The 21,678-nt window shown below is 39.6% G+C and overlaps 1 protein-coding gene across 1 annotated transcript; it reads right to left on the bottom strand.

Moving 5' to 3' along the window:
* Positions 1-21,195: 21,195 nt before the first annotated feature.
* Positions 21,196-21,471, bottom strand: LOC112840539 (protein CEBPZOS-like). The gene has a single exon (XM_025893972.2). It carries the CDS (start codon positions 21,466-21,468, stop codon positions 21,196-21,198), a length of 273 nt encoding a protein of 90 aa, XP_025749757.1. The 5' UTR covers positions 21,469-21,471.
* Positions 21,472-21,678: the final 207 nt, after the last annotated feature.

The following is a 21,678-nucleotide window of genomic DNA, read 5'->3' as shown; positions in this document are numbered from 1 at the left end:
ACGCAGCTCCCGAAAGACTTCTCTGGGCTGCTATTATTTCAGGAGTTACCAAAGTAATTACTACAAGTTCTTCAATCAGTAAAATCTTAGGTGATTGCTCTAGTAACCATTTAAATATATACCTTAGTAAATATTGCTCCCAATATTGTTATTTAAAAAATGTTCCATTTTTTAAATACCCTGCCTATTGTTTTATTTTAAATTGATTTACTCATTATCTCCACTGAAAAGCTTCCCTCACACCCTCTATTTTCTCAATAGATAACATTTTCACCATTTTCTTCCATTTGCCATATTGCTTTGTGATTTTATCCATTAATTTGGTCACTTATTCCACAAGTACATATTGAGTACTTATTGTGTACTGGTTACTCTGCTAGGCCCTGGGATATGGCAGCATATGAGATAGCTAAGGACACAGAACTCAGGGAGCTTTCATCCTCTGAGAAGGAAGATGGATAAGAAGCATTTCACATGACTTCCTGCAGGAACTGAACTTCTCTGGATCTGCTTACACAGTGACTACACATGATAGGTGTGCAATATATGGTGGTCAGCCTGAATTTAATTGGATGTATAATTTTAAGTCACCTGAATCCCTTGCATCCTTGATTTTAAGGCTCTGTCCTAGTCATATACCTGGAAGTCTTCTGCAGATATCCCATCTGTACTCACAGGTCATTTCTGCCTAGGCTGAGACCTGGCATCCTACTTTGCTCTGGTTATTAGTCATGAATCTCATCTTGAGCGCCTGCTCAAAGCCATTCCCTGGACATTTTGTTTGGCCACCGACCGCGATGCTCTTGTTGCCTACAACAAACAGGTCACTGCTTTCTGGTTGGCAGGCGCTCCTGCTGGTCATGTTGCCACCGAGCCCTGGGCTGTTGACCTCTAAGGTCTGCTGTTCATATTGGTAGCAGCATTTCCTGGGGACTGACACAGAATGATCCTCCTGTGAACCTCAGCTTTCGCTATGGACGTTTGGTACCCACTGCTCAAAGTGCCCTGGGGCTGCCTGTGGCACTCACTGTTTTACCTTTCAGGCCACGATGGCTCACATTTCTTTTTTCAAGTTTGAAAACAGCTTTCCTTCCTCTGAGCTTTGCCTTCCTAAAGGGACTCTTTAGTAGGTTCGCTTGGGCCCTGAAATGTACACTTTTCACATACACAGAGATTCATTCCCTAAGGCACACATGAAATATGAGCGGAGCTGAGACTGGGTGGAATTTAACGAAAGCCACCGCATTGTTATTTGAAACATTTCACCTTTTTATTCTCCTCTCTGGCTTCCAAGTACATCTATTTTGCCTCATTCATTTCCCCATGATGGATTTTCTCAGAGACCCTGAAATCCCTGTAGGGACCCTCGATTTAACCAAGCATGTACTTGGATCCCAAGTGTGTGCATGAACCAAGAATGTCCTAGTCAGAAATGTACCAGCTCCCATGTGAATCATTGGATGCATAGATATAATGGACAGGAATGGCATAATAGGTGTCATTTATGCCCACCTGGGAACCCCGCTACACGTTTACAAGAGGACAATAAATTAGGTTTACAAATCGTCTACAAATCATTCACAACATAAATTCCCTAATTATTCTTAGTTTACCCACCCTTTAATTCATCTTATTTTCTCACCATGACATATCTTTGAAATATGTACAATTTGCCTCATTTTTACCTTTGAGGTACTGAGTTTAAGTCATATAAATAAAAGCAGTAGAGAGTTCATACATTCTGACTCAAAAGCCAGTGCTTGCCTTGCTATTCTATTGTGCCAGTGTACATATTTAGCCTGCAACATACATTTTAGAGATTATGACTCCTGCCTCTATCTAAATTAGAGAGATCCGGAAAAGCTAAGTGAGACACCGTTTGACCTTTGTGAGTTGCCTAGGTGGTCCTTAGGTTAGCAAAGCCACCCTTATTTCTGGAGGGGAAAAAAAAACCTTAAGAAATAATCTTCTTTCCTTTGTTTACTACGTCCACTTCAGGAAGAAACCACAGGAATAAAGCTGATATATCTTACTTACTTTGTGCAACTTCTAACTATTCCTCATACGTTAGATAATCTCTCTCTCTCTTTTTTTTTAAGATTTTATTCATTTATTTGAGAAAGAGAGAGAGCACATGAGCAGGGGCAGAGGGAGAGGGAAAAGCAGACTCCCTGCTGAGCAGGGAGCCCAACAAGGGGCTCGATCCCACGACCCCAGGACCATGACCTGAGTTGAAGGCAGATGCTTAACCGACTGAGCCACCCAGGTGCCCACGTTAGCTAATCTCCTAAGTGTTCTCTTATGAGAATGTGAATACTCAAAAGAGAGAAGACGATGATGCCTATGTCTGAGTACTAACCCTCTATCAGTTTTGATATGCAAAGGTAATCCACGGAGGATTGAAAATGAAATCTGTCTCAGTTTCTCTGTGCTCTCACTGGGTAAAGTGGGTACCAAGGACCAATGAAAGGAAAATGGGAACCATGGAGACAATGGAAGAAAATCTAAGAGTACACTAGTTTAAGGAGATTACCTCAAGACAATCTCAAGCTGGGCATGCCACAGGGACATAGATTATGTATTCTTGATCTCATTTGTTGTCACCAAGTAAAGATGGGAAACTACTCAGTTAAGTATAGTGTCTTTGCATGGCCACTACCTCAGCTTGAAGACACAGCCCCCCTCCATAGGTGAAGCTGGTAGGGAATATAAATATATTTTAAAGACTTTATTTATTTATTTGTTTGTTTATTTAGAGAGACAATGCAAGCAGGGGGAGGGGCAGAGGCAGAGGGAGAGAGAGAAGCTCAAGCAGGCTTTACGCTGAGTGCAGAGCCCAATGCAGAGCCCCATCTCACGACATGATCTTAGCCAAAATCAAGAGCTGGAAGCTTAACTGACAGCCACCCAGGTGCCCCCAGTCAGCGATATATTAACACATATTGCATAGTCTGTAGCTGCCTGACTACATAAACACAAATAGAAATACTATACAAATAGTCAGAGCCCTAGACTATGACCCCTCTTGCCTAATTAAATAGGCAGGTGGACAAAAAGAAATGGAATGAGAGGCATCAGATGTCTCTAATGTGGGCTATCTGATATCACTTCCATCAATAAGAAAGGTTGGGTTCTCATTGCTGTCGGACAGGCTACTGCACATCCAGCCCTTCCTAGAATGTTCAGTGTGTACTAATCTAAAAAATATATCATCCTTCTTCATTCTTCTACTATCCCTATCAGTGACCAGCTGGAGAATTCATATATCTTGATAGGGTGAGTTATGACTATATCATGGGAAGAGGGATGAGTTTTTTCAAAGCTTTGAAGTCTCAGATCAAATCCACAGGGCTGATTGTCATCTGGTGATTTGATCCATATAGCACCACAGGAATTGAAATGGGGTTTTATTCCTTTAAAAATGGCAGTGTGTTTTTCTCTCATTAAAATGTGTTTTCTTTTCATTTATTCACAGTTCTGAGTTTGTTTGTTCTCTATGGAAGGGACTTCCAGGGTTGGATGTCCCTTATCATCTAGCTTTATGCTTTTTTGAACTTCATATTAAAATGCCGGCTTGTTTTTTGAATCAAACTACCTACCTCACGCATTAACAAAAAGTGAATCCATAACTATTTGTCAGAGGCCCAAAGGGATGTCCTTATAGCACATGTGTTACTCTGAAGGCCTCTGTCACTCCTCCACGTTAGGTTCTAGAGCCAGGAAAGACAGTGTGGACTGAATGCCCACACATGACTTCATAAAAATAAGGAAAAAAAGAAACACCGTGTCTGCAAATTATTTGGATATCAAGTTTTATCATTTGAAGGTTCACAGCTGACTTCTTCGGGATAAAACTCAAGCCAACCTTGGAAAATGATCAATCTCTTTTGCTTTAGGAAGGGCCTTCTAGCTTGAAGGCAGGGGACAGAAGAGGTCCTGCCCTGTTGAGTGGGCCCTCCCTTGCTATATTTCCTGGGCCCTCCTCATAAGTGCCCGTTGTTTGTGATGGGTTTGGTTCACTCTGCAGAGACTGTGTCTCTTCATAACACAACTAAGAAAAGCCAGGTATAGGATGAAGAGTGCATTGCAAAGGAAACCGGGTCCATGAAGAACAATCCCCACCAAGCATATATCTGGGCTTTGTGGGCTCTACAATTTATAAAATTTGAAGTAGCCTATTAAAGAAAAGCAATACAAAATTGCAAATACAAAATTAGATACAAGATTTTTATAGGCACCCAAAAAAGTGAGTGTTTTTTGTTTTTTTGTTTTTGGTTTTGTTTAAGTAATGTCTATGCCCAATGGGGGGCTTGAACTCATGACTCCAAGATCAAGCGTCCTATGGTCTACCAGCTGAGCCAGCCAGGTGGCCCTAAAGTGAGTGGTCTTGATAAACAAATCTCATTAGCTTCATGGTAAATCTGCCTTTAGTGTTTGCCTTCACTCCTTGTTCCCATGCATAAAACTGTTGCTTCTTGACTTGTAATATGAAACATACTACTCAATATGTAATATTTATGGCAACTATGGCAACTCCTCAACACATTGTATATGCATAAGGACCTTCAACCTGGGTTAATAAATGATAAAGTGGCTCCTAGGCCATTTAATTACACTTGACTCAGCAGTCAGAAACCAAAACAAATCTAGCAAAACAAAACAACACTAAAATTACTATGTAGAGTCTAAATATGATTGCCAAACTTCCAATGCTCTCCATTTCCTGCTGTATAAACTCATATCCTTCGGATATTTTATCTCCCTCATTCTTTCTCCAGTGGAACTTTTTAAAGAGCAATCTTCTCTCCAGCAAAATCATCTTCCTTAAAGTCTGATAAGTACATGTTGCTTGTGTGTCCATACATACTTTCTCACCTTTGCTCATGTTGGAGAATTTCCTCTCTCTCTTTTAACATCTCTCAGTGGTATATTGCAGTGGTTCTCAATGTGTCATCCATAGACACAGGAGTCTCTGAGACCCTTTCAGAGGTTAGTACTAAAATATCTGCATTTTCCCTGGGCTGACATTTGTACTAATTGCTTAAAGCTGTGCTAGATAAAACTAGTCACTGACATGCATTTATAAGAAAAAGAAAGAAATGGAAAAAAGTAAGTTCCACATAAGACTGTCTTATTGCTGTTACTGAATAGTGACCTCTGAGTACTCATAGTTTTAATATTCTGTGTTACAAAATGGGATGCCTGTGTAAAACAATTTAGGCTTATCTAGGTGATAGGCTTTGACAAATGGAATGTGGGCAGGCATGAGAGGCGCCACACCCAAGTAGAAGCTTTAAGAAACATAACGATAAACAGAATATGTGAAGGAATAAACTATAAAAGCTATTAGAACTAATAAAGGGGTTCAGGAATGCTGTAGATTATATAAGATCAATATGCAAAGATTGATTGTATTTCTCTATGTTGGCAGTGAAATGAACATTCTGAAAATAAAATTTAGAAAAAAACTATATTTAATACCATCAAAAATAACAAAATTCTTGGGTAGAAATTTAACAAAAGTGTGAGAGTTATACCCTGAAAGCTACAAAACATTTAAAAACAATAAATAAAAGAAGATATAAATAAATGGAAAGCTATCCTACCTATGATCATTGATCAAAGACTTCAGACTGTTAGGATATCATTACTACTCAGATTGATTTACATATTCAACACAATTCCTACCAAAGTCCCAGCTGGGCTTTTTTGTAGAAACTGATGAGCCAATCTTAAAATCCATATGGAAGTGCACGGAACTTAGAATGACCAAAACAATCTAAAAAAAGAAACAAGTTGGAGGATTCTCACTTCATGAATGAAACAGTCATGAAACGAAGAAAGCTTTCTTACATACAGCTTAACTAAAAGCACAGCAAATCAATCAAGCAATCAATTGTACTATGTCAGAATTTAAAATTATTATACTAAAAAGAATTCTGTCAAGAAAGTGAGTAGACAACCCACACATTAAAAGAAAATATTTGAAAATTATGTATCTGATGAGAGATGTGCCTCCAGAATATATAAAGAACTCTCATAAGTCGTCAAGAAAAGAAACAAAGAACAAAAGAACAAATGGCCCATGCAAAAAATATAAAAAAGGTTTGAATAGATTTCTCCAAGAATTTTAAATAAATGGCCAATAAACATCTGCAACAATGCTCAAGATCATTAGGCATTAAGGAAATGTAAATCAAAATCATGAGATAACATTTTATACCCACTAGGATGGCTCTAATAAAAAAGACTGACAATATATGTCAACTATACTTCAATTAAAAAAAAAAATCTGACCACAAAAATTGTTCACAAGAATGCAGAGAAATTGGAATGTCATTATACATTATGTGTATATGGAATTATACAACTATGTAGTCACTTTAGAAAAGAATTTTGTAATTCCTTAAAATGTTAAACACAGAGTTACCCTATTACCCAGTAATTCCATCCCTGGGTATACACCCAAGAGAAATGGAAATATATATCTACAATGAAAACTTGTACACAAATTTTTACAGCAGCATGAGTCATAATAATAACGAAGTGGAAAAAATCCAAATGTCTATCAATTGATGAATAGTTAAATAAAATGTGATATATGAATGTGATAGACTGTTATAAAAATAGAATGGAGAACTGATACAACTACAACATGGATGGACCTTGAAACCATGGTAAGGAAAAGAAGCCAGTCACAAAAGACCATATATTATATGATTCCGTTTAGACAAAATGTCCAGAATGATCAAATCTATAGAGACAGAAAGTAGATTAGTGATTATCTGTAGCCCAGGTTGGAGTGAGAAGGACAGTGGCTGCTAATGGAGACAGAGTGTCTTTTGAGGAAGATAAAAATGTTCTAAAATTAGATTACAGTTGCAAACCCTGAGAATATGCTAAAACACATTTCAGTGTACAATTTAAATAGGTAAATTGTATGGTACATGGCTTATATTTCAGTGAAGCTGTTAAAAAAAGAAATAAAGCAACACTGTGATGTTCTGCCAGACCTCTACCATAAACTGCTGGACAGCATATTCTCCTTTAGCTGCCAATACTTTTCTTGAACACATACCTCCTTGAGTGTTTATAGTCTGCCCTGCACTATTTACCATTCAGTCATATGTTCATTTAACAGCTATTGAATGTCTATTACACGTTACGTGATGCGCTACACACGGGGTTGAGAGAAGCAGTACAATAAATAAAAAATTAAATGTTTATACTCCCTAGTCTCATGAAACCTATCATTTATCGGAGAGAAGGGGGCTGTAAATTTTCACAGTCATACTTTTTTTGCCTTCATTCACTGTTTCCCTTTTGGTTTTTCCCAAAGTCACTGACTACCTAATTTATACTGAGCTGCACAATGCTTAGCTCAGTACTGAGCACTTTGTAACACTACAGAAAGTGCTTGGAGACTAGCCGGAAAGTATCCTAAATGTATCCTGAATGTTATCAATTTATAAAGAAAAGTAGGAAATGCTTCAAATACTTGTGCATTTACTTCGGCTTTGGCAATACTGGAAATCAGGAAAGAGGGAGGCCCTCCTTCACCTGGCTCTAGACACATTTCCATGTGGGATGAGCAGAGTCCCTAAGGTGACCTCCATGTTTCACATAGTCACCACCGTCACTGGGGTTCTGATCATCCCACTCTCAGTAAGTATTCTCGAGGGTTCCGTTTCCTCAAAGCGATTTACACCCCATACTAAACAGTAATCAAAAAGTGACCCCATAAATCTCAGGCTTCCCGCATCATTGTGCGTATCCTGATTCCCTGGGAGGGACTCCTGGGATTTGCCAGCAGCTCTCCATTCAGGCTGTAAAACTGTAAAGATTGGAGCTCAATGAGTTGCATCCTTCGTTGGTGCTGGGATCTCCGGTAGGGTTTCTGGTCACTGAGCCCGATACCTCAGGGGTAGAAATAAGGACGGCACATGTGATCTAATATGCCAGAGAGATGGGGATTAGAGCTCCTGAGACATTTGCATTCACTAAATAGAAGACACAGTTAACTTGCAATTTTGCAAGTCTTTTTGAAATTACTATTCTATTTAAATGAGGTAAGCAGAAAGGATGTCTGAACTATTGGGATGGGGTCTGAGTAGAGAAGCAGGGGTGGTTATGGAGATGTAACCATACCCCTGGCGTGAAGTCTGAGCACTTAACCAATGCCTGTGAAGCCCCAAGGAGGTGGCTGTCCCATTATGACCGTACCCCCGGAGTTGTTTTATAGTCTGCATAAACCTTTGTTCAGGAAAAGAAGGGAGGGTGTCATTTTTAGTTTGGAAGGGAGATGAATCTGACAGCTGAGATTCTGCCATCAACATGATCATCTTTTTAAATAATGGCTTGGAATTTTCCTCTGCAAGTAACAACTTCTTATCGCGAATATTCTCTTTCAGCAAAAGCTATAGTGAAATTAGGCTTAAGGTTATGGAATTTATTGGGCAATCCATCTGCAAATAATTATCGAATGTTTATTAAGTCATAGCCTGGTGCTCGGACCCTCTGGTATGGGATGCAAACAAATACAAAGCAAATACATCTGCTCGAGATTTGTCACCTCGTAGGAAAGACATGCTATAGTCAAATAAAAGTCACAATCCTAAGAGTTTTAGAGTATTTTAGTTTTCCTGAACATTTTTACATATCTGGTCTCACTTGAGCAACAATTACAACAGGACATTTGGTGACCATCAAATTTAGACTGGAAACACCAACTGATTTGCTCCAAGTCAGTTGTTTAGTAAATGATGGAGTCTAAACTAGAAACAAACGCTTCGCTGTTAGAAGAGATTGTTTTTGCTGCAACAGTGCTTTCACTTACTTCAAACTAGCCAGGACCGGTGACATCCGGGCCCGGATGATGAAGCTCCCGAAATTCCACTGGTTACCCGCTATTGTCTCGGGTTCCTGTAGTGAACTGACCACACGCAAGAATACTCCCAGCAAATGAATGTTCTTGAATTTCCACTTAATTTTTATGTAGGGCTTTGGCTCCCATCCCATGTGATCTTAAATGTGATCTAGGCTGGGCCTCATGCAACACCAGAAAACTTTTGTTTCTTTGCTTAAAGGCTAGATTTAAAAATCATATAAGCAGCCTGAACATATCTCCTGTCCCCAGGCTGTGCCTTTATTCTAAACAAGGAGTGAGGTAGATCACACTTCTCCCTGGGTCACAGTCTCCCTTGCTGCGCGTGAAGAATGGACAGGAGGAAAATGAGAGATCCAAAACATAGCGTGAGAGTCCGAAGGAGAATGTACAGCATTGCTTGTCCCAATGAAAGTTAAGTCCCCTGTTATTTCTTTAGTGCCAGAGTCCATGTCTTCTCTTTCTGCAGAGTTCTTCCTTTTAATATCTGAGTTTTTAACCCAAATAAATCTGCTGCGTTTTTTTTTTTTTTTTTTTAAGATTTATTTATTTGAGAGAGAAAGAGAGAGCGAGCACGGGGCGGGGGGGGGGGGGTAGGGCAGAAGGAGAGAATCCTGAACTGAGCCCCGAGCCTGATGTGGGACTTGATCCCACTGCCCTGAGATCATGACCTGAGATCATGACCTGAGCCAAAGTGAAGAGTCCGAGGCTTAACCAGCAGTCACCCAGGCACCCCCATTTTTTTGTTGTTGTTGTTTTTTTAAACAAAATCCCTTCTGATTGCATTAGGTAGCAGATTAAACAGGGGCTAATCTATAGATCCTTTCATTCCACTTAATGGATTCTAGCTGCAGAACAAAAGAAGGTGTTACCCGTCAGATCTGGTGTATGAGCAGCACTCATTCATTCCTATATTTGAGCTGCTGACCCCAGCTCAGGAAAGATGGAGCCAGAAATTAGTGGGTGGACTGGAAGTCTGGACTACCAGGAAAACACAGGTGGTACTATCAAAGGCTAGTTTGTTGTCAGGCAGCAGAAAAGTTAAGGCCAAGGGTTGGATACTGGAAGAATAACTGAGGAATGCCAAGGCCAAAACGGGCAAAATCAGAGGGACAGTGAGACAGAGAAGGAAAAGGCAGTCTGCTTCAAAAGCTAACAAGAGTTAAAAAAAAATACCAAGACCACATTTTTTTTTTACCAAAACCACATTCTGTCTTTAATTCAGTCATTCATTTTATTTTTTAGAAGATTTTATTTATTTATTTCACAGAGCAAGACAGCGAGAGAGGGAACACAAGCAGGGGGAGTGGGAGAGGGAGAGGCAGGCTCCCCGCCGAGCGGGGAGCCCGATGTGGGGCTTGATCCCAAGACCCTGGGATCACGACCTGAGCCGAAGGCAGACGCTTAACAAATGAACCACCCAGGTGCCCCTAATTCAGTCCCTCATTTTAGAAGACAGAGTTGTCTTCCTCCAGCACCTGGCATGTTTTGTATTCCTAGTTTTTGCTTTCTCTTTCTGCTGTCATATATAAGCAGAGAGGACCTGCCGGGGTGGATTTTGTTTTAAGCACAGGGATTTAATTGGATTGAAGCTAAGATGTTTAAAGGAGAAGGCAGTTTTTTTCTACCTCCGCCATTTAGCCCACCTGATTTTTCCTTTCAGATGCAAGTTTGCAGCTTCTTCAGATAAAAGGGACGTGACCATCCTATCTCTTACTCCCTTAGCTCCCTACTCTGGGAGATGTCTCAAACAATGACAACTGTTATCCTGTGGATAATTGAAATATACAAGTACTCCATTTGGCAAAACTACACAGATATTTTACCTTTTCAGGAGAGAGAAAGCCTTTTGATTTGTTACATGTACAAGCAAGAGGTTCACCACTTGGCCAGACTCACATTTATACAGCTATGCATCTATTCAGGGAGCAGGAGTTTCTATGGATGGGCGTGGAATCCATTCTGCCAAGCCTTGACTTACAAATGCAGACAGTACCTGCTTAGGATTTTTCATCTTTACAGATGGTGCAAAAGCGAAAGCACTCAGTAGAAACTGTACTCTGAATTCTGAACTTTCATCTTTCACTGGGCTAGTGATAGTCTCTGGTGACATCTGAAGTAGCCGCCACCTGGTCACAAAGGTAAGCAATCTATATACCTACAACCCTTTGGTACCCATTAACCATTCTGGTTTTTGCTTTCGGTTCAGTATTCAATAAATTACCTGAGATAGTCAACACTTTAGTATAAAATAGACTTTGTGTGAAATGATTCTGCCCAACTGTAGGTTAATATAAGTGTTCTGAGCATGTTTAAGATAGCTAAGCTATGACCTTTGGTAGGTTAGATGTATTAAATGCACTTTTGACTTGCAATATTTTCAATTGGGATGGGTTTATGGGATGCAATCTCATCGTAAGTTGAAAAAGATCTGTAACAGGATGGTTTTGCAAAATTTGCTAGGCATAGTTTTGTTTAATTCCTTTTCATCTTGTGTAGAAATTATCAAGATGTCTTCCTTGACCATACTACTTAGTGTAAGGATTTAGGGTAGGTATTAGGCTAATGATGTTTCCCCTTATTCTTTGCAGTGATCTCGCATGGCCCTGAGACACAATAAAAAGGCTGATAGTGGTTGGAACACTATGATTTGATAAAACTCAGAGCTCAGATGTAAAATTAAGGTAATCAACACTCAAGGTGCCAATTCTGACGACAGCCAAGCAGAGGAGGAGAGAACAAAATATTCTAATTACCTTTGGATGAACACATCTCTGAATCTTTTTTTCCTACTTGGCATTAAATGATATTGGCTACTTCCTTTTATGTTCTGGACTTACCATACCTAGCCTATTTTTTTTAACTTTACCTTTAAGGATTTGTTTGCAAATGAGTTGTCGAAAAGCAATTCTCTGGGTTGAGCGCAAAGGATCCCATGAGTAAGAAAACCACTGGCTCGTTGAAAGCTTCAGGTGAACCAGGTGGAAATAATCAAGAGCACAGCAGGACATGGGCGAGTAGGGGCCAGAAACAACTAACGAGGCACACGGATGAGGGCCAGATGAGCCTCCTGAGTGAGTGGGGAGAAAAATGGGCTCTAAGGTCATGGAGAAGGAAGAAATGATGGTAAGAGAGGAAAGCCCACTCAGGGATCTTCCTTGGGAAGAAAACTATAGAAACAAGGACAAAAATGTTCTACTGCAGTATGGTTCAGAAAGTCTGGAGAAGAAAAGAGACTTGTCAAGTCCAGTTATAAAAATGTTAATATCAGGGCAGAACTGATACTCAGACCTAAAGATGCAGAGTGGTTTCCCCAGTGTCCTGTGTCTTGCCAGAAAGTAGATGGAAAGAGTCCATCTCATCATCTGAAATTATTTTATGGAGAATCTGCCTTCCTTTAAAGAAGCCAAACTTTTTTGCTAATTGCTTATGTCTCTCCCTTGTGGTATATGTTCTTAATAGTAATGCCTTACAACTGTATAGAGCTTTACTACTTACAGGACACCTGCCCATACATTATATCACTTATTGCATAGGAAGGAGTACTACCCAGACCTCTGAGGAACTATTTAGGACATCACTGCTTAGTTCCAAGTTCAAGTCCAGAAACCAAGACAAGTCTATTTGAGAACGTGAGGAGACGTAGGACTAAAATGTAAAAGGCTTCAGTTCCAGAAGCTGTGCTTCTGATCCAAAGGTAAGCATGATCTGGATGGTAGATCATTGCATCAGACTCTTGGGATATTTTTTCCCCTTCACAAATATACCTTGACTTCCCTGTTACACTGACCCTCAAAATAGCAAGGAGGCCCTAGCTAGGAAGCCCCCTGCAATTTGCTGACAAAGGCTATTTTTTACAAAGGGTTGTATATTTAAGCCACAATTAACATGTTGGTAGTTTGGAGGTCAGGTACCTTCCACCAACAGGGAGGTCAGAATAGAGGCATACATTTAAAGTCATTGTGTTGTTATCATCAAGCTAAGAGCCTGCGTTTTTAGAATGAGACTGCTTGAATTTAAACCTACCTGTTGTGTGTAATTGGCAAACAAGTTTACCCGTGTCTGATTTCTCACTGAAATAAGAGGAAAAATAACAGGGCCTCCTCACTGGGTCTTCGAAATGATCAGTGTAAAATCATGCAAAACTATTAGTACAGTGCCTGGTGCAAAGTAAGTGCTCTTAACTGTTAGTGATTTTTAATGATCTGTGAGGTTGAACAAATACTTTACCTCCTTTTTTCATATTGACATGATTTGATGGCAAAGGGTCATGGCTTTTAAAATTTAACAGTTACCGGAATCACTAGGAGGGCTTGTTAAACACTGATGACTATGTCCCACCCCCCAGAATTTGATTCACTGGGTCCAAGGTGGAGCTTGAGATTTTATTATTTCTAACAAGTTCCCGGGTAATGCCGATGCTGCCAGTCCAGGGACCTTCCCTCAGTCTCCCTCCCCATTAACACTTAAAACAGAATCTCAGGAAACAGACTCTTAACTATAGAGAACACACTGAGGGTTACTGGAGGCGAAGTGGGTGGGTGATGGGGATTAAGGAGGGCACTTGGGATGAGCCCTGGGTGTTGTATATAAGTGATGAATCACTGAATTCTACACCTGAAAATAATATACTGTGTGTTAACCAGCTGGAATTTAAATAAAGACTTGAAGGGGAAAAATTTAAAAAAAACCCAAACAAACAGAATCTCTGAGGGGTGAGTCTATGGCTTCAGTATATTTTTTAAAAAGCTTCCTTGTGTTTCTGCCATGCAGTCAAAGTTGAAAGCCCCTACCAAGACTATCTTGGTTAATGAAAGAGAAATATTTTATTTGGCTAACCCAAATAGTAATAGCATCTTAATGCCACATTTATTAGGTAGAGGAGGAAGGTCAAGAAGACAACTTTAGGATAGAAAAAAAAGCAGCTCTGCGACATTTACATATTAACAGGACAACAAAAGTTAGACTTGGGAGTAGGAAGATACATTTATTAATTCTCCTGGGAGTTGTAGGTTGATAAAATGTAATTGTTTGCATTTCTAAGAGAGCTTAGGACAACTTTCCTTTTGGAAATTGCACTTTGGGTCCCCATTTTTGCATTTCTGTTGTAGGGTTTGATGAAACCTTAACAGCTAATTTCCATCTGCAACTTTACCTTTTCTCCTATCTACACATACAGCTATGTTTTTGGCAGCTGTATTTTTCCTATTTTACTTTGTCCTTTGGATAGAATATTCTTTTTTCTCCAAAAAAAATCTTAATACTGTGAGGAAATGCTTATGATAGTATACCACATGTGGGAAAATGTCCCTCAAAAATGTAAGATATTTAAGTGAATATGCAGCTTATTTGTAACTTTATGTTCTATTTTTAAATGAGTATTAGTTTCATAATTAGGAAATAAAATTATTTAGCTGTTAAAAATGAGTCACAGGGTTGATGACTCTTTTTATTTTTTTATTTTTTTTAAAGATTTATTTATTTATTTTGAGATAGTGAGAATGAGAGGGAGAGGAGAGCGAGCACATGAGAGGGGGGAGGGCCAGAGGGAGAAGCAGGTTCCTTGCTGAGCAGGGAGCCCGATGCGGGACTCGATCCTGGGACTCCAGGATCATGACCTGAGCCGAAGGCAGTCGCTTAACCAACTGAGCCACCCAGGGGCCCTTGATGACTCTTTTTAAATTAAAAACAAGGAGAAACAGGTAAGAAGACATAATTTATGAACATTCCTTTAGAGTTTAATTCTAAGTACAATTCCATATTTAGTTGCAGTGTTAGAAAAGAGACTTGTGCTTACTGGTTTTACTCAAAATAATGATAAAATTGTTCCTCACTTGCAGTGTTCTGTGTTGGAAAAAGGGAAAGTACATGTGGGCTTTGTAATTTTGTTACTGTCTCCCCTTGCTGTAGAAATTAGTGTCAGACTTGCAGATAGAAAATAATTTTTATTTTCTTTTGCAGATGGCATTTTTCAGACTCCACAGTTATTTGAATTGGGGTGGTCTCCTTCATAGAAGAATGTGTAACAGAAGAGGTTAAAGGTCTACCTTGTTGAAGTGCACAGATGCTGGGCTACCCTAAGCTCGGAGATTCTCAGTGTATGGTTCCCCGTCTAGCAGCAAGGATCAGCAGGGAGCTTGTTAGGAGTACGAGTTCTCAGACCCCATCCCAGCTTCCTGAATCAAACCTTTGGGGAATATGGGCCAGAAATATGATTTTAGCAAAGCACTTCAAGTGGTTCTGATCGCTGCAGAATTCTACCCCAGTCTATGCATTTCTGGTGTTTGTTTTGCGGTAATCTGTGGGGAACTCCATGGGAAGTACCCTCAAATCATAATGTCATCCCGAAGCTGGAACTGGCTGGCTCACTTTTACATAATCCCAGCATTGGCAGCCCCTTTCACAGGGTCCAACTGCTGGCCCTATAACGTAGTAACAGCCACACCTTATTTAGGCCCACATGAGACCAGTGCTGGGACACTGCTGGAGTAGCCAGGAGAGATGAAGCAAGTGCCCCAGAACAGCACTTGGCCTGGCTGGACAAGCAGCAGAGACAATGGTAGCAGTGGGAGATATGTGCTGATGATGTTAGGTGACCTTGGTACTGTCCTTGAGATCTACTGCCAGGAAGTCCATGAACTTCCACGATGACATTTGGAAAAATTCCACCCCCAGTGATTCTCAAAGTGAGGTTCAAGGATTGTTTACTTCAGACTCTTCTAGAATACGTATGGGTTTGAAGAGAGGAATGCATTTTAATATGTGCTGGAGCCCACAGGGATAGAACCCAGGAATCTGCATTGGCAATAACCTCACCAGATGCATCTTGTGTTCACTGTGCTAAACTAGCCGAAAGCTCCATCAAGGCAAAGATCATACAGGCATTTGTTATTCCTTATCTTCTCTAAAGAGAAGATACCCACAGATCCTGGGTATGGTAGTATATTAACTAAATGAATGAATTAATGTGGAATGCACAAAGCAGTAAAGGAATGGATGAATTCAAAGAACAACTAACCTTTGGGCATTTGGCTAAGGCAGAGGATTCTTATATGTTGGAACGATTATTCCGGTCAAAGTCTCTGATCTTAGTTAGAATTCTCTCCATTATAGGGACAAGGAGACCTCATGGATGAATATTCATGTGTGGTTATATAAATTATCTATAATGAATTATTAAGCCAAGGCTACTTTTCCTTCTTTCCCACTTGCAACAGATTTATGAACTGCACCCCTTCCCATGCTATTAGCTCTACAAGTGATGGAGGAGGCATAAAATCAGGATGTTCAAAGAAATATTAGCCTAATCAAAACATAATTAGAAAAGGAAATCCTGGAGAAAAATAAGTGAATCCCAGAGGAAGGTTTAAATGATTATTTGGAGGTTATGGAGTGTTTGGGATTATCCACTTCACTCCATTTCCGCATTATACAGCGTGTATTATGGAGAACACAGCTCTGTAGTGCTTGGCATGGAGTGATTCTGGCTGGAAAATCTGAGAGGATCCCTAAAAGAGGGTCAGGTTTTTGGCAAAATGCTCTTGCGGATTTGCAAAAAAGCAGCCCCCCCCCCCCCCCCGCCCTTTGTCCCTTTTGTTGATGAAAACCCTCACTCCTGGATCAAGCCACTGGCCTATTAAAAAGTATCAAGTGACCCTATCTTGTGGCTTGTCAGAATCAATAAAGGACATAGGCAAGACCACGTTGCTATTTCTGATTTGATCTCCTTGCCTGGGCCTGAGGGGCCTGGGATGAACCTGCTGGTAGAGAGGAACGGAAGGCGAGAAGCACACCCAACAGACTTGGCAATGAATGGGCACTGAGTTGTCAGCATCTACTTCCCTAAGCCTCCAGGCACCTTCAAAGAGTAACAAATGATTGAATTAGCCATAGTGCCACCATCTAGCAGGATTAACACACAAAAAATAAGGTTTTACCATTTATTCGATAGTCACAATAGAGCCACACATGTGCACACCCACACATTTTTTGTCAAAGTCACACAAATTTTGCACTCAGTAGTACTAAAAGGCTTATGCAAAAACCGGCAGTCCCATGCCCTGTGTCTTCTATTCCTCCTCCCTAGAAACAGCCTCCTTCAAAGTATTTAACCACTTATTTTGTTCATTATTCTCCATATTTCAACAAATATCTTTACGCTGCTGTTTCATTTTTATTCACATTAGATAGAATCTCTTTACCTCCTTTTATGCTAGTTACCACCAACACATATTCTGCAATCTCTACCAACCTTCCACTAACTAGCACAAATTGTGCTTGAAATAATAACTTTACAAATAGAGTTCAATACTGAGCCAAGCGTTCTCTTGAACATGTTTCATTTCTTGTACAACTGTTTGCCCCTAGAATTAATAATTGCCTTGTCTTTTTAATTTTTTTAATTTTCCATGTACCTAAGCCTGTTTTATTTTTCCAAAACCTCTAGTTATTTCCCATACTTGAAAAATAGTTTTCTTCCCAAATCTGTGAAAATATTCATTTCTTCATGTTTTTCTGTGAAAAACTCCATTTATCTCCACCCATTTGTTGTCATCTCAACTGCTTGTGTTCTAGGCTTTGTGCATACTCATGCTGTTGGATTTTCCATTTGCTAGCTTTCTGTGTTTATTCACCTGTTTCCAGGATTTTTATCTGGTTTAGTCCCTTAATTTTTCCACCATCTTCTAAAACCTTAAAGCTGCTTAAAGTGTGGGTCACTGACCGGGAGCATTGACATCACCTGGGAATCTGTTAGAAATACAGACACTCAGTCCCTGCCTACAACCAAGTGAAGGAGCAGCTTCAGTTTGACAAGATCCCAGGGAATTTGCATATATATTAATATTTGAGAATCATGCTCTAAACATGAATAGATATTTGGGCTAGAGATCGATTTCCTGATTGTAAATACTCTTCCCTAAGAATTGCTAACCTTCTAGAATCCCCGATTGCTGAGGAAACACCCATCACTATTCTGAATCCATTTTCTTGGTGTGATCAATCTCTTCTTTTTTGGCCTCCTAAAACTTTCTTTTCTCCCCCATTGTTCTGAAATCTCAGAATAATATTCGTGTGTGTGTGTGTGTGTGTGTGTGTGTTTAGGTGTGATTTATTGCTCTGGACACTCACAAGCATCTGTCAGTTCTGAGAATTTTCTCATATTATTAATTTTGGGGTAATTTTCTCTCCTCTGTTCTATTTTTCTTAAATTCCTACTTGGGTATTGGATTATCTGTACTTATCTTTAATTTACCCCTACTTTTGTTATCTTTCTCTTTGAATTTGTTTTACTTTCTGGAAGATTTCCTAAATTTTATCTTCCAACATTTTAATTATTAGTTATGTTTAATTTACAACTTCTCTTTCTTATTTGTTTCATTCATTTTACAGCACTTTGTTCTCTCCTTTTGGGGGGGCACTCAATACCTCCTTCTTTTTGTTCTCAAGAAGTATTAATCATAATTGTTTTGAAGTTTTTTTGTGCTCTGTGTATTATTTCTTTTTTCTCTGAGTTCCTTTTTCCTGTTTGTTTTTTCCTTCATATCCGAGGCATTCTTCAAAAGTCTGAAGTCTGGTAATCCACATTTGTTCATATTAAAGTCTGTTCATATTAAAGAGCAAAGCCATAAAAAGCTGATATTTCTATGTAGATATGTGTAGGTACTGGGTAGCGCTTATGAGTTGTCCTCTTCTTTAGAGGATCCTTCAAAATATGGAGGGAAATCTTTGTTCTGCACTATGCTGTCTGCAGAGAATCTCCTAATATCTTGTAAAAGGGAGGAAGATAAGATATATGCCTGAGAGAATTCTGGAAGCAAGATGAGGGGAGGACACTGAGGTCCTCTCTCTTTATTTTTCAATTAATCTCCCTGCTGTGGACCTCACAGAGCACCCATGCGATCTTCTGTGTTGATGGACATAATGGGTCCTTTCCATTTCAATTTCTTCAGAGAGTAATCAGTCCTGCCTCACAGTGGGGATGGGGTGGAGGGAGAGATATCTGGATGCCCAGCACGTGGGAAGGTGTCTGAGGGGTTTTCCATGTATGGACTTTAAACTAATGAGCCTGTTGTCCACCCAGCCTATCAACCCCAACTGCTGTGGCACCTGGTGTTTTCCAAGGATGAGCAGTCTCAGGATGGAGTGGAGAAAACCTGCTGCTTCTTAACAGTCACCCCGTGTCCAGGCATTGAGCTGCACTTTCCTCCATTCTAGACAGTTTGTTCAGATGTCCTGTTCCTAAAAAAGACTCGAAAAATGTTATTTCACAACTGTTAGGTTTTCAGATTCTTTGGGGGCATCATTTACTGGGGCTTGCAGAGAAAGAGAAGGTAAATGCTTGTGGTTAATCTTCTATGTTTAACCAGACAGCCCTGAAATGATCTTATTCCCACTTATTCACACATTTAGCAATATTATTGAAAAATACTGATTAAACATAGAAATTTAAAAAAACTATGAAATTCCACCAAAATGAAAGTGAAGAGTTTTTGTGGGTGTAGGTTTTTATTTGTTTGTTTTAACAGAAACCCTCAATTGTAGATAAAATGGGAGCAAACCATTTTAGAATCTGGAAACAAGATAGATAATGTTGGCTCATTTAGTATATAAAGAACACTGAAACCGATGTTGGGGGCAGGGCAAGAATACGCCAACAGCAATCTTACTTTTACCACGGAACCTCAGAAAGCTTCAAAAATTAGTCATTCCAACCAGGCACCTTGGAAAGCAGAAGTGCAGTTTGGCCTAAAATCAACAATAGTAATTGAAAGTCTATAGTCACTCCAGATTAGGGTCACGAGGTTTAACAAGTAACAGTGTGTATGCCCAGTTAAATTTGAATTTCAGGTAAACAATCATTCTATTTTAACTCATAAATTATCTAGGAAAAAGCACTGTTTATCTTAAAGTCAGACGTAACTGGGTGTCCTGTATTATTTCAGATCCCTTCCCCCACCCAGCATGGAGTGGAGACTGCCCTCCTCTTTCAGACAGGTTAGAAACTTACTCCTAGAAGTGATCCAGAAACAATTTGACTACCAGACCCAACTGACTATTTACTGAAAAATGGGGATTGACTCAAGTCTTTAGTGGAATGGTGAGTCTGCTCCCCACCACATCCTGTCTCCTTCCCCGACTTGTCAAAAGCCAGGCTTACAAGTCTCTGATAGGACATTACTTTGGGTATATGTTGAGCCCATTATATCAGGAAAGTCCTGTTTCTTGATTAGAGCTTTGGCGATCTAGATTTCTTTCTAAGAAACTGAACTGAGACCTGCACCTATACTAATAGGAGGGGGCCCCTCAATTCTCCCAGCTACCTAAACCCACATCAGGCAAGAAGCCACCCCTCCCCAGGGCCCACAGACCCTGCAAGCTTTTTGGGAACTCACTCTTTAAATATTAGTCATCAGCTAAGACACACCAGATACTTAAGGAACAACTTTCATGTGAAAGACAAAGCTCAAAACACAAATATTAAAAAGGGTAATTGGAGGAAAGAAAAGCAATTCAAGGATCAGAAAAAAAAAGAAAAACTTTTAAAAATTACAGTCTTCAGAGACAGTATTCAACTCACTAATTCCTGGAGATAAGAAGGAAATGAGGTGGAAAAGGAAGACTCAAGAAAACTAAAACTCTTACAAATTAGAAATACAATAGCAGATATAAAACCTTCAACTTGCTGCTTTCTAAGGAAATATTCCAGAAAATGAAAAGTGAAAGAAGATGAAGCTATGAAAATAGGAGAAATGATAAGTCTCCAATATCTACTAACAGAAGTAGCAGAGAGAAAAGAGAAAACAGAAGAAGAACCTTGCAACATAAATGAATAAGAAAAAATATAAAGTCAAATTCTCATAACTGAAGAACACGAGTTTCTCAATGAATGAGCTCAATATGCACCCAGAATAATGGCTGAAAAAATAAAGGAACCATGCCAAAGCATATTACCACCAAGTTTCAAAAGCAATCCTATGTGTCAACATCAGTATTGGAAGACAGAAGAGAATGTAGTGAGGCTCTCACAGTACGGAGGAAGTGTAATTTCCAACCAAGAATTCTCTAGAGACAAACTATGAAATAGGTATAAGCCCAGACTAAAAACAAGCTTAGATGTGTAAGTACTCACACATTTACTTTCCAAGTATTCTTTTTAAGGAAGCTATGAAAAGAGTGCTTCTGCAAAATGAGGAAACAAATCAAGAACAAGCAAGATCTGATATCCAAGAAATAAATAATTCATTACAGGAGAGAAGTGGAGGGAATTCCCCAATGATGGCTAAGGCAATATGAGGACAACAGGTGTAGAGTCAATCTGGAGAGCACCAGCCCACACTGGAGAGATTTTTGCTATTCAACCATTTTTCTTGATCTTGCTGTCTGACTCCGTACATTCCAGACTGTTCAATAGATTTGTAATAAACTTCCAAGATGAAGGGAAATTTCTTGCTCATTGTTTGCCTGAAATCTTGGCTTGTGTTCCTCTTATTAAACAAAAAATATGCTCCAAAAATGCCCAAGAGTTCAACTACTGAAACTCCTTTAAAGATCTTCTTTGCCCCTGGTTCCATAGTGCGGGCCATCCTGAGAGGATGGAGGGGAGTCTCTAAGAAATAAAAATGGACAGAGTAGAGTTTAGTAGCTGAAATTTGAGGAGGATATTTTGAGAGGATATTTGAAAGAAAGTTTGTATACACATGGATATTAGGTCCCTGGAAAATGGAAAGTGGGGGAGAAGGAGACGTGGGGAGGGAGAGGAGAAGGAGAGGAAGAGCAAGAGAGGGAGTGAGAAG

This window comes from Callorhinus ursinus, unplaced genomic scaffold, assembly GCF_003265705.2.
Source record: "Callorhinus ursinus isolate GAN/ISIS: 27379988/994484 unplaced genomic scaffold, GSC_fseal_2.0 scaffold19, whole genome shotgun sequence".
In the NCBI taxonomy this organism is placed as follows: Eukaryota; Metazoa; Chordata; class Mammalia; order Carnivora; family Otariidae; genus Callorhinus; species Callorhinus ursinus.
Note: the sequence above shows the minus strand (reverse complement) of the source record. Positions and strands in the feature narration are given on the sequence as shown.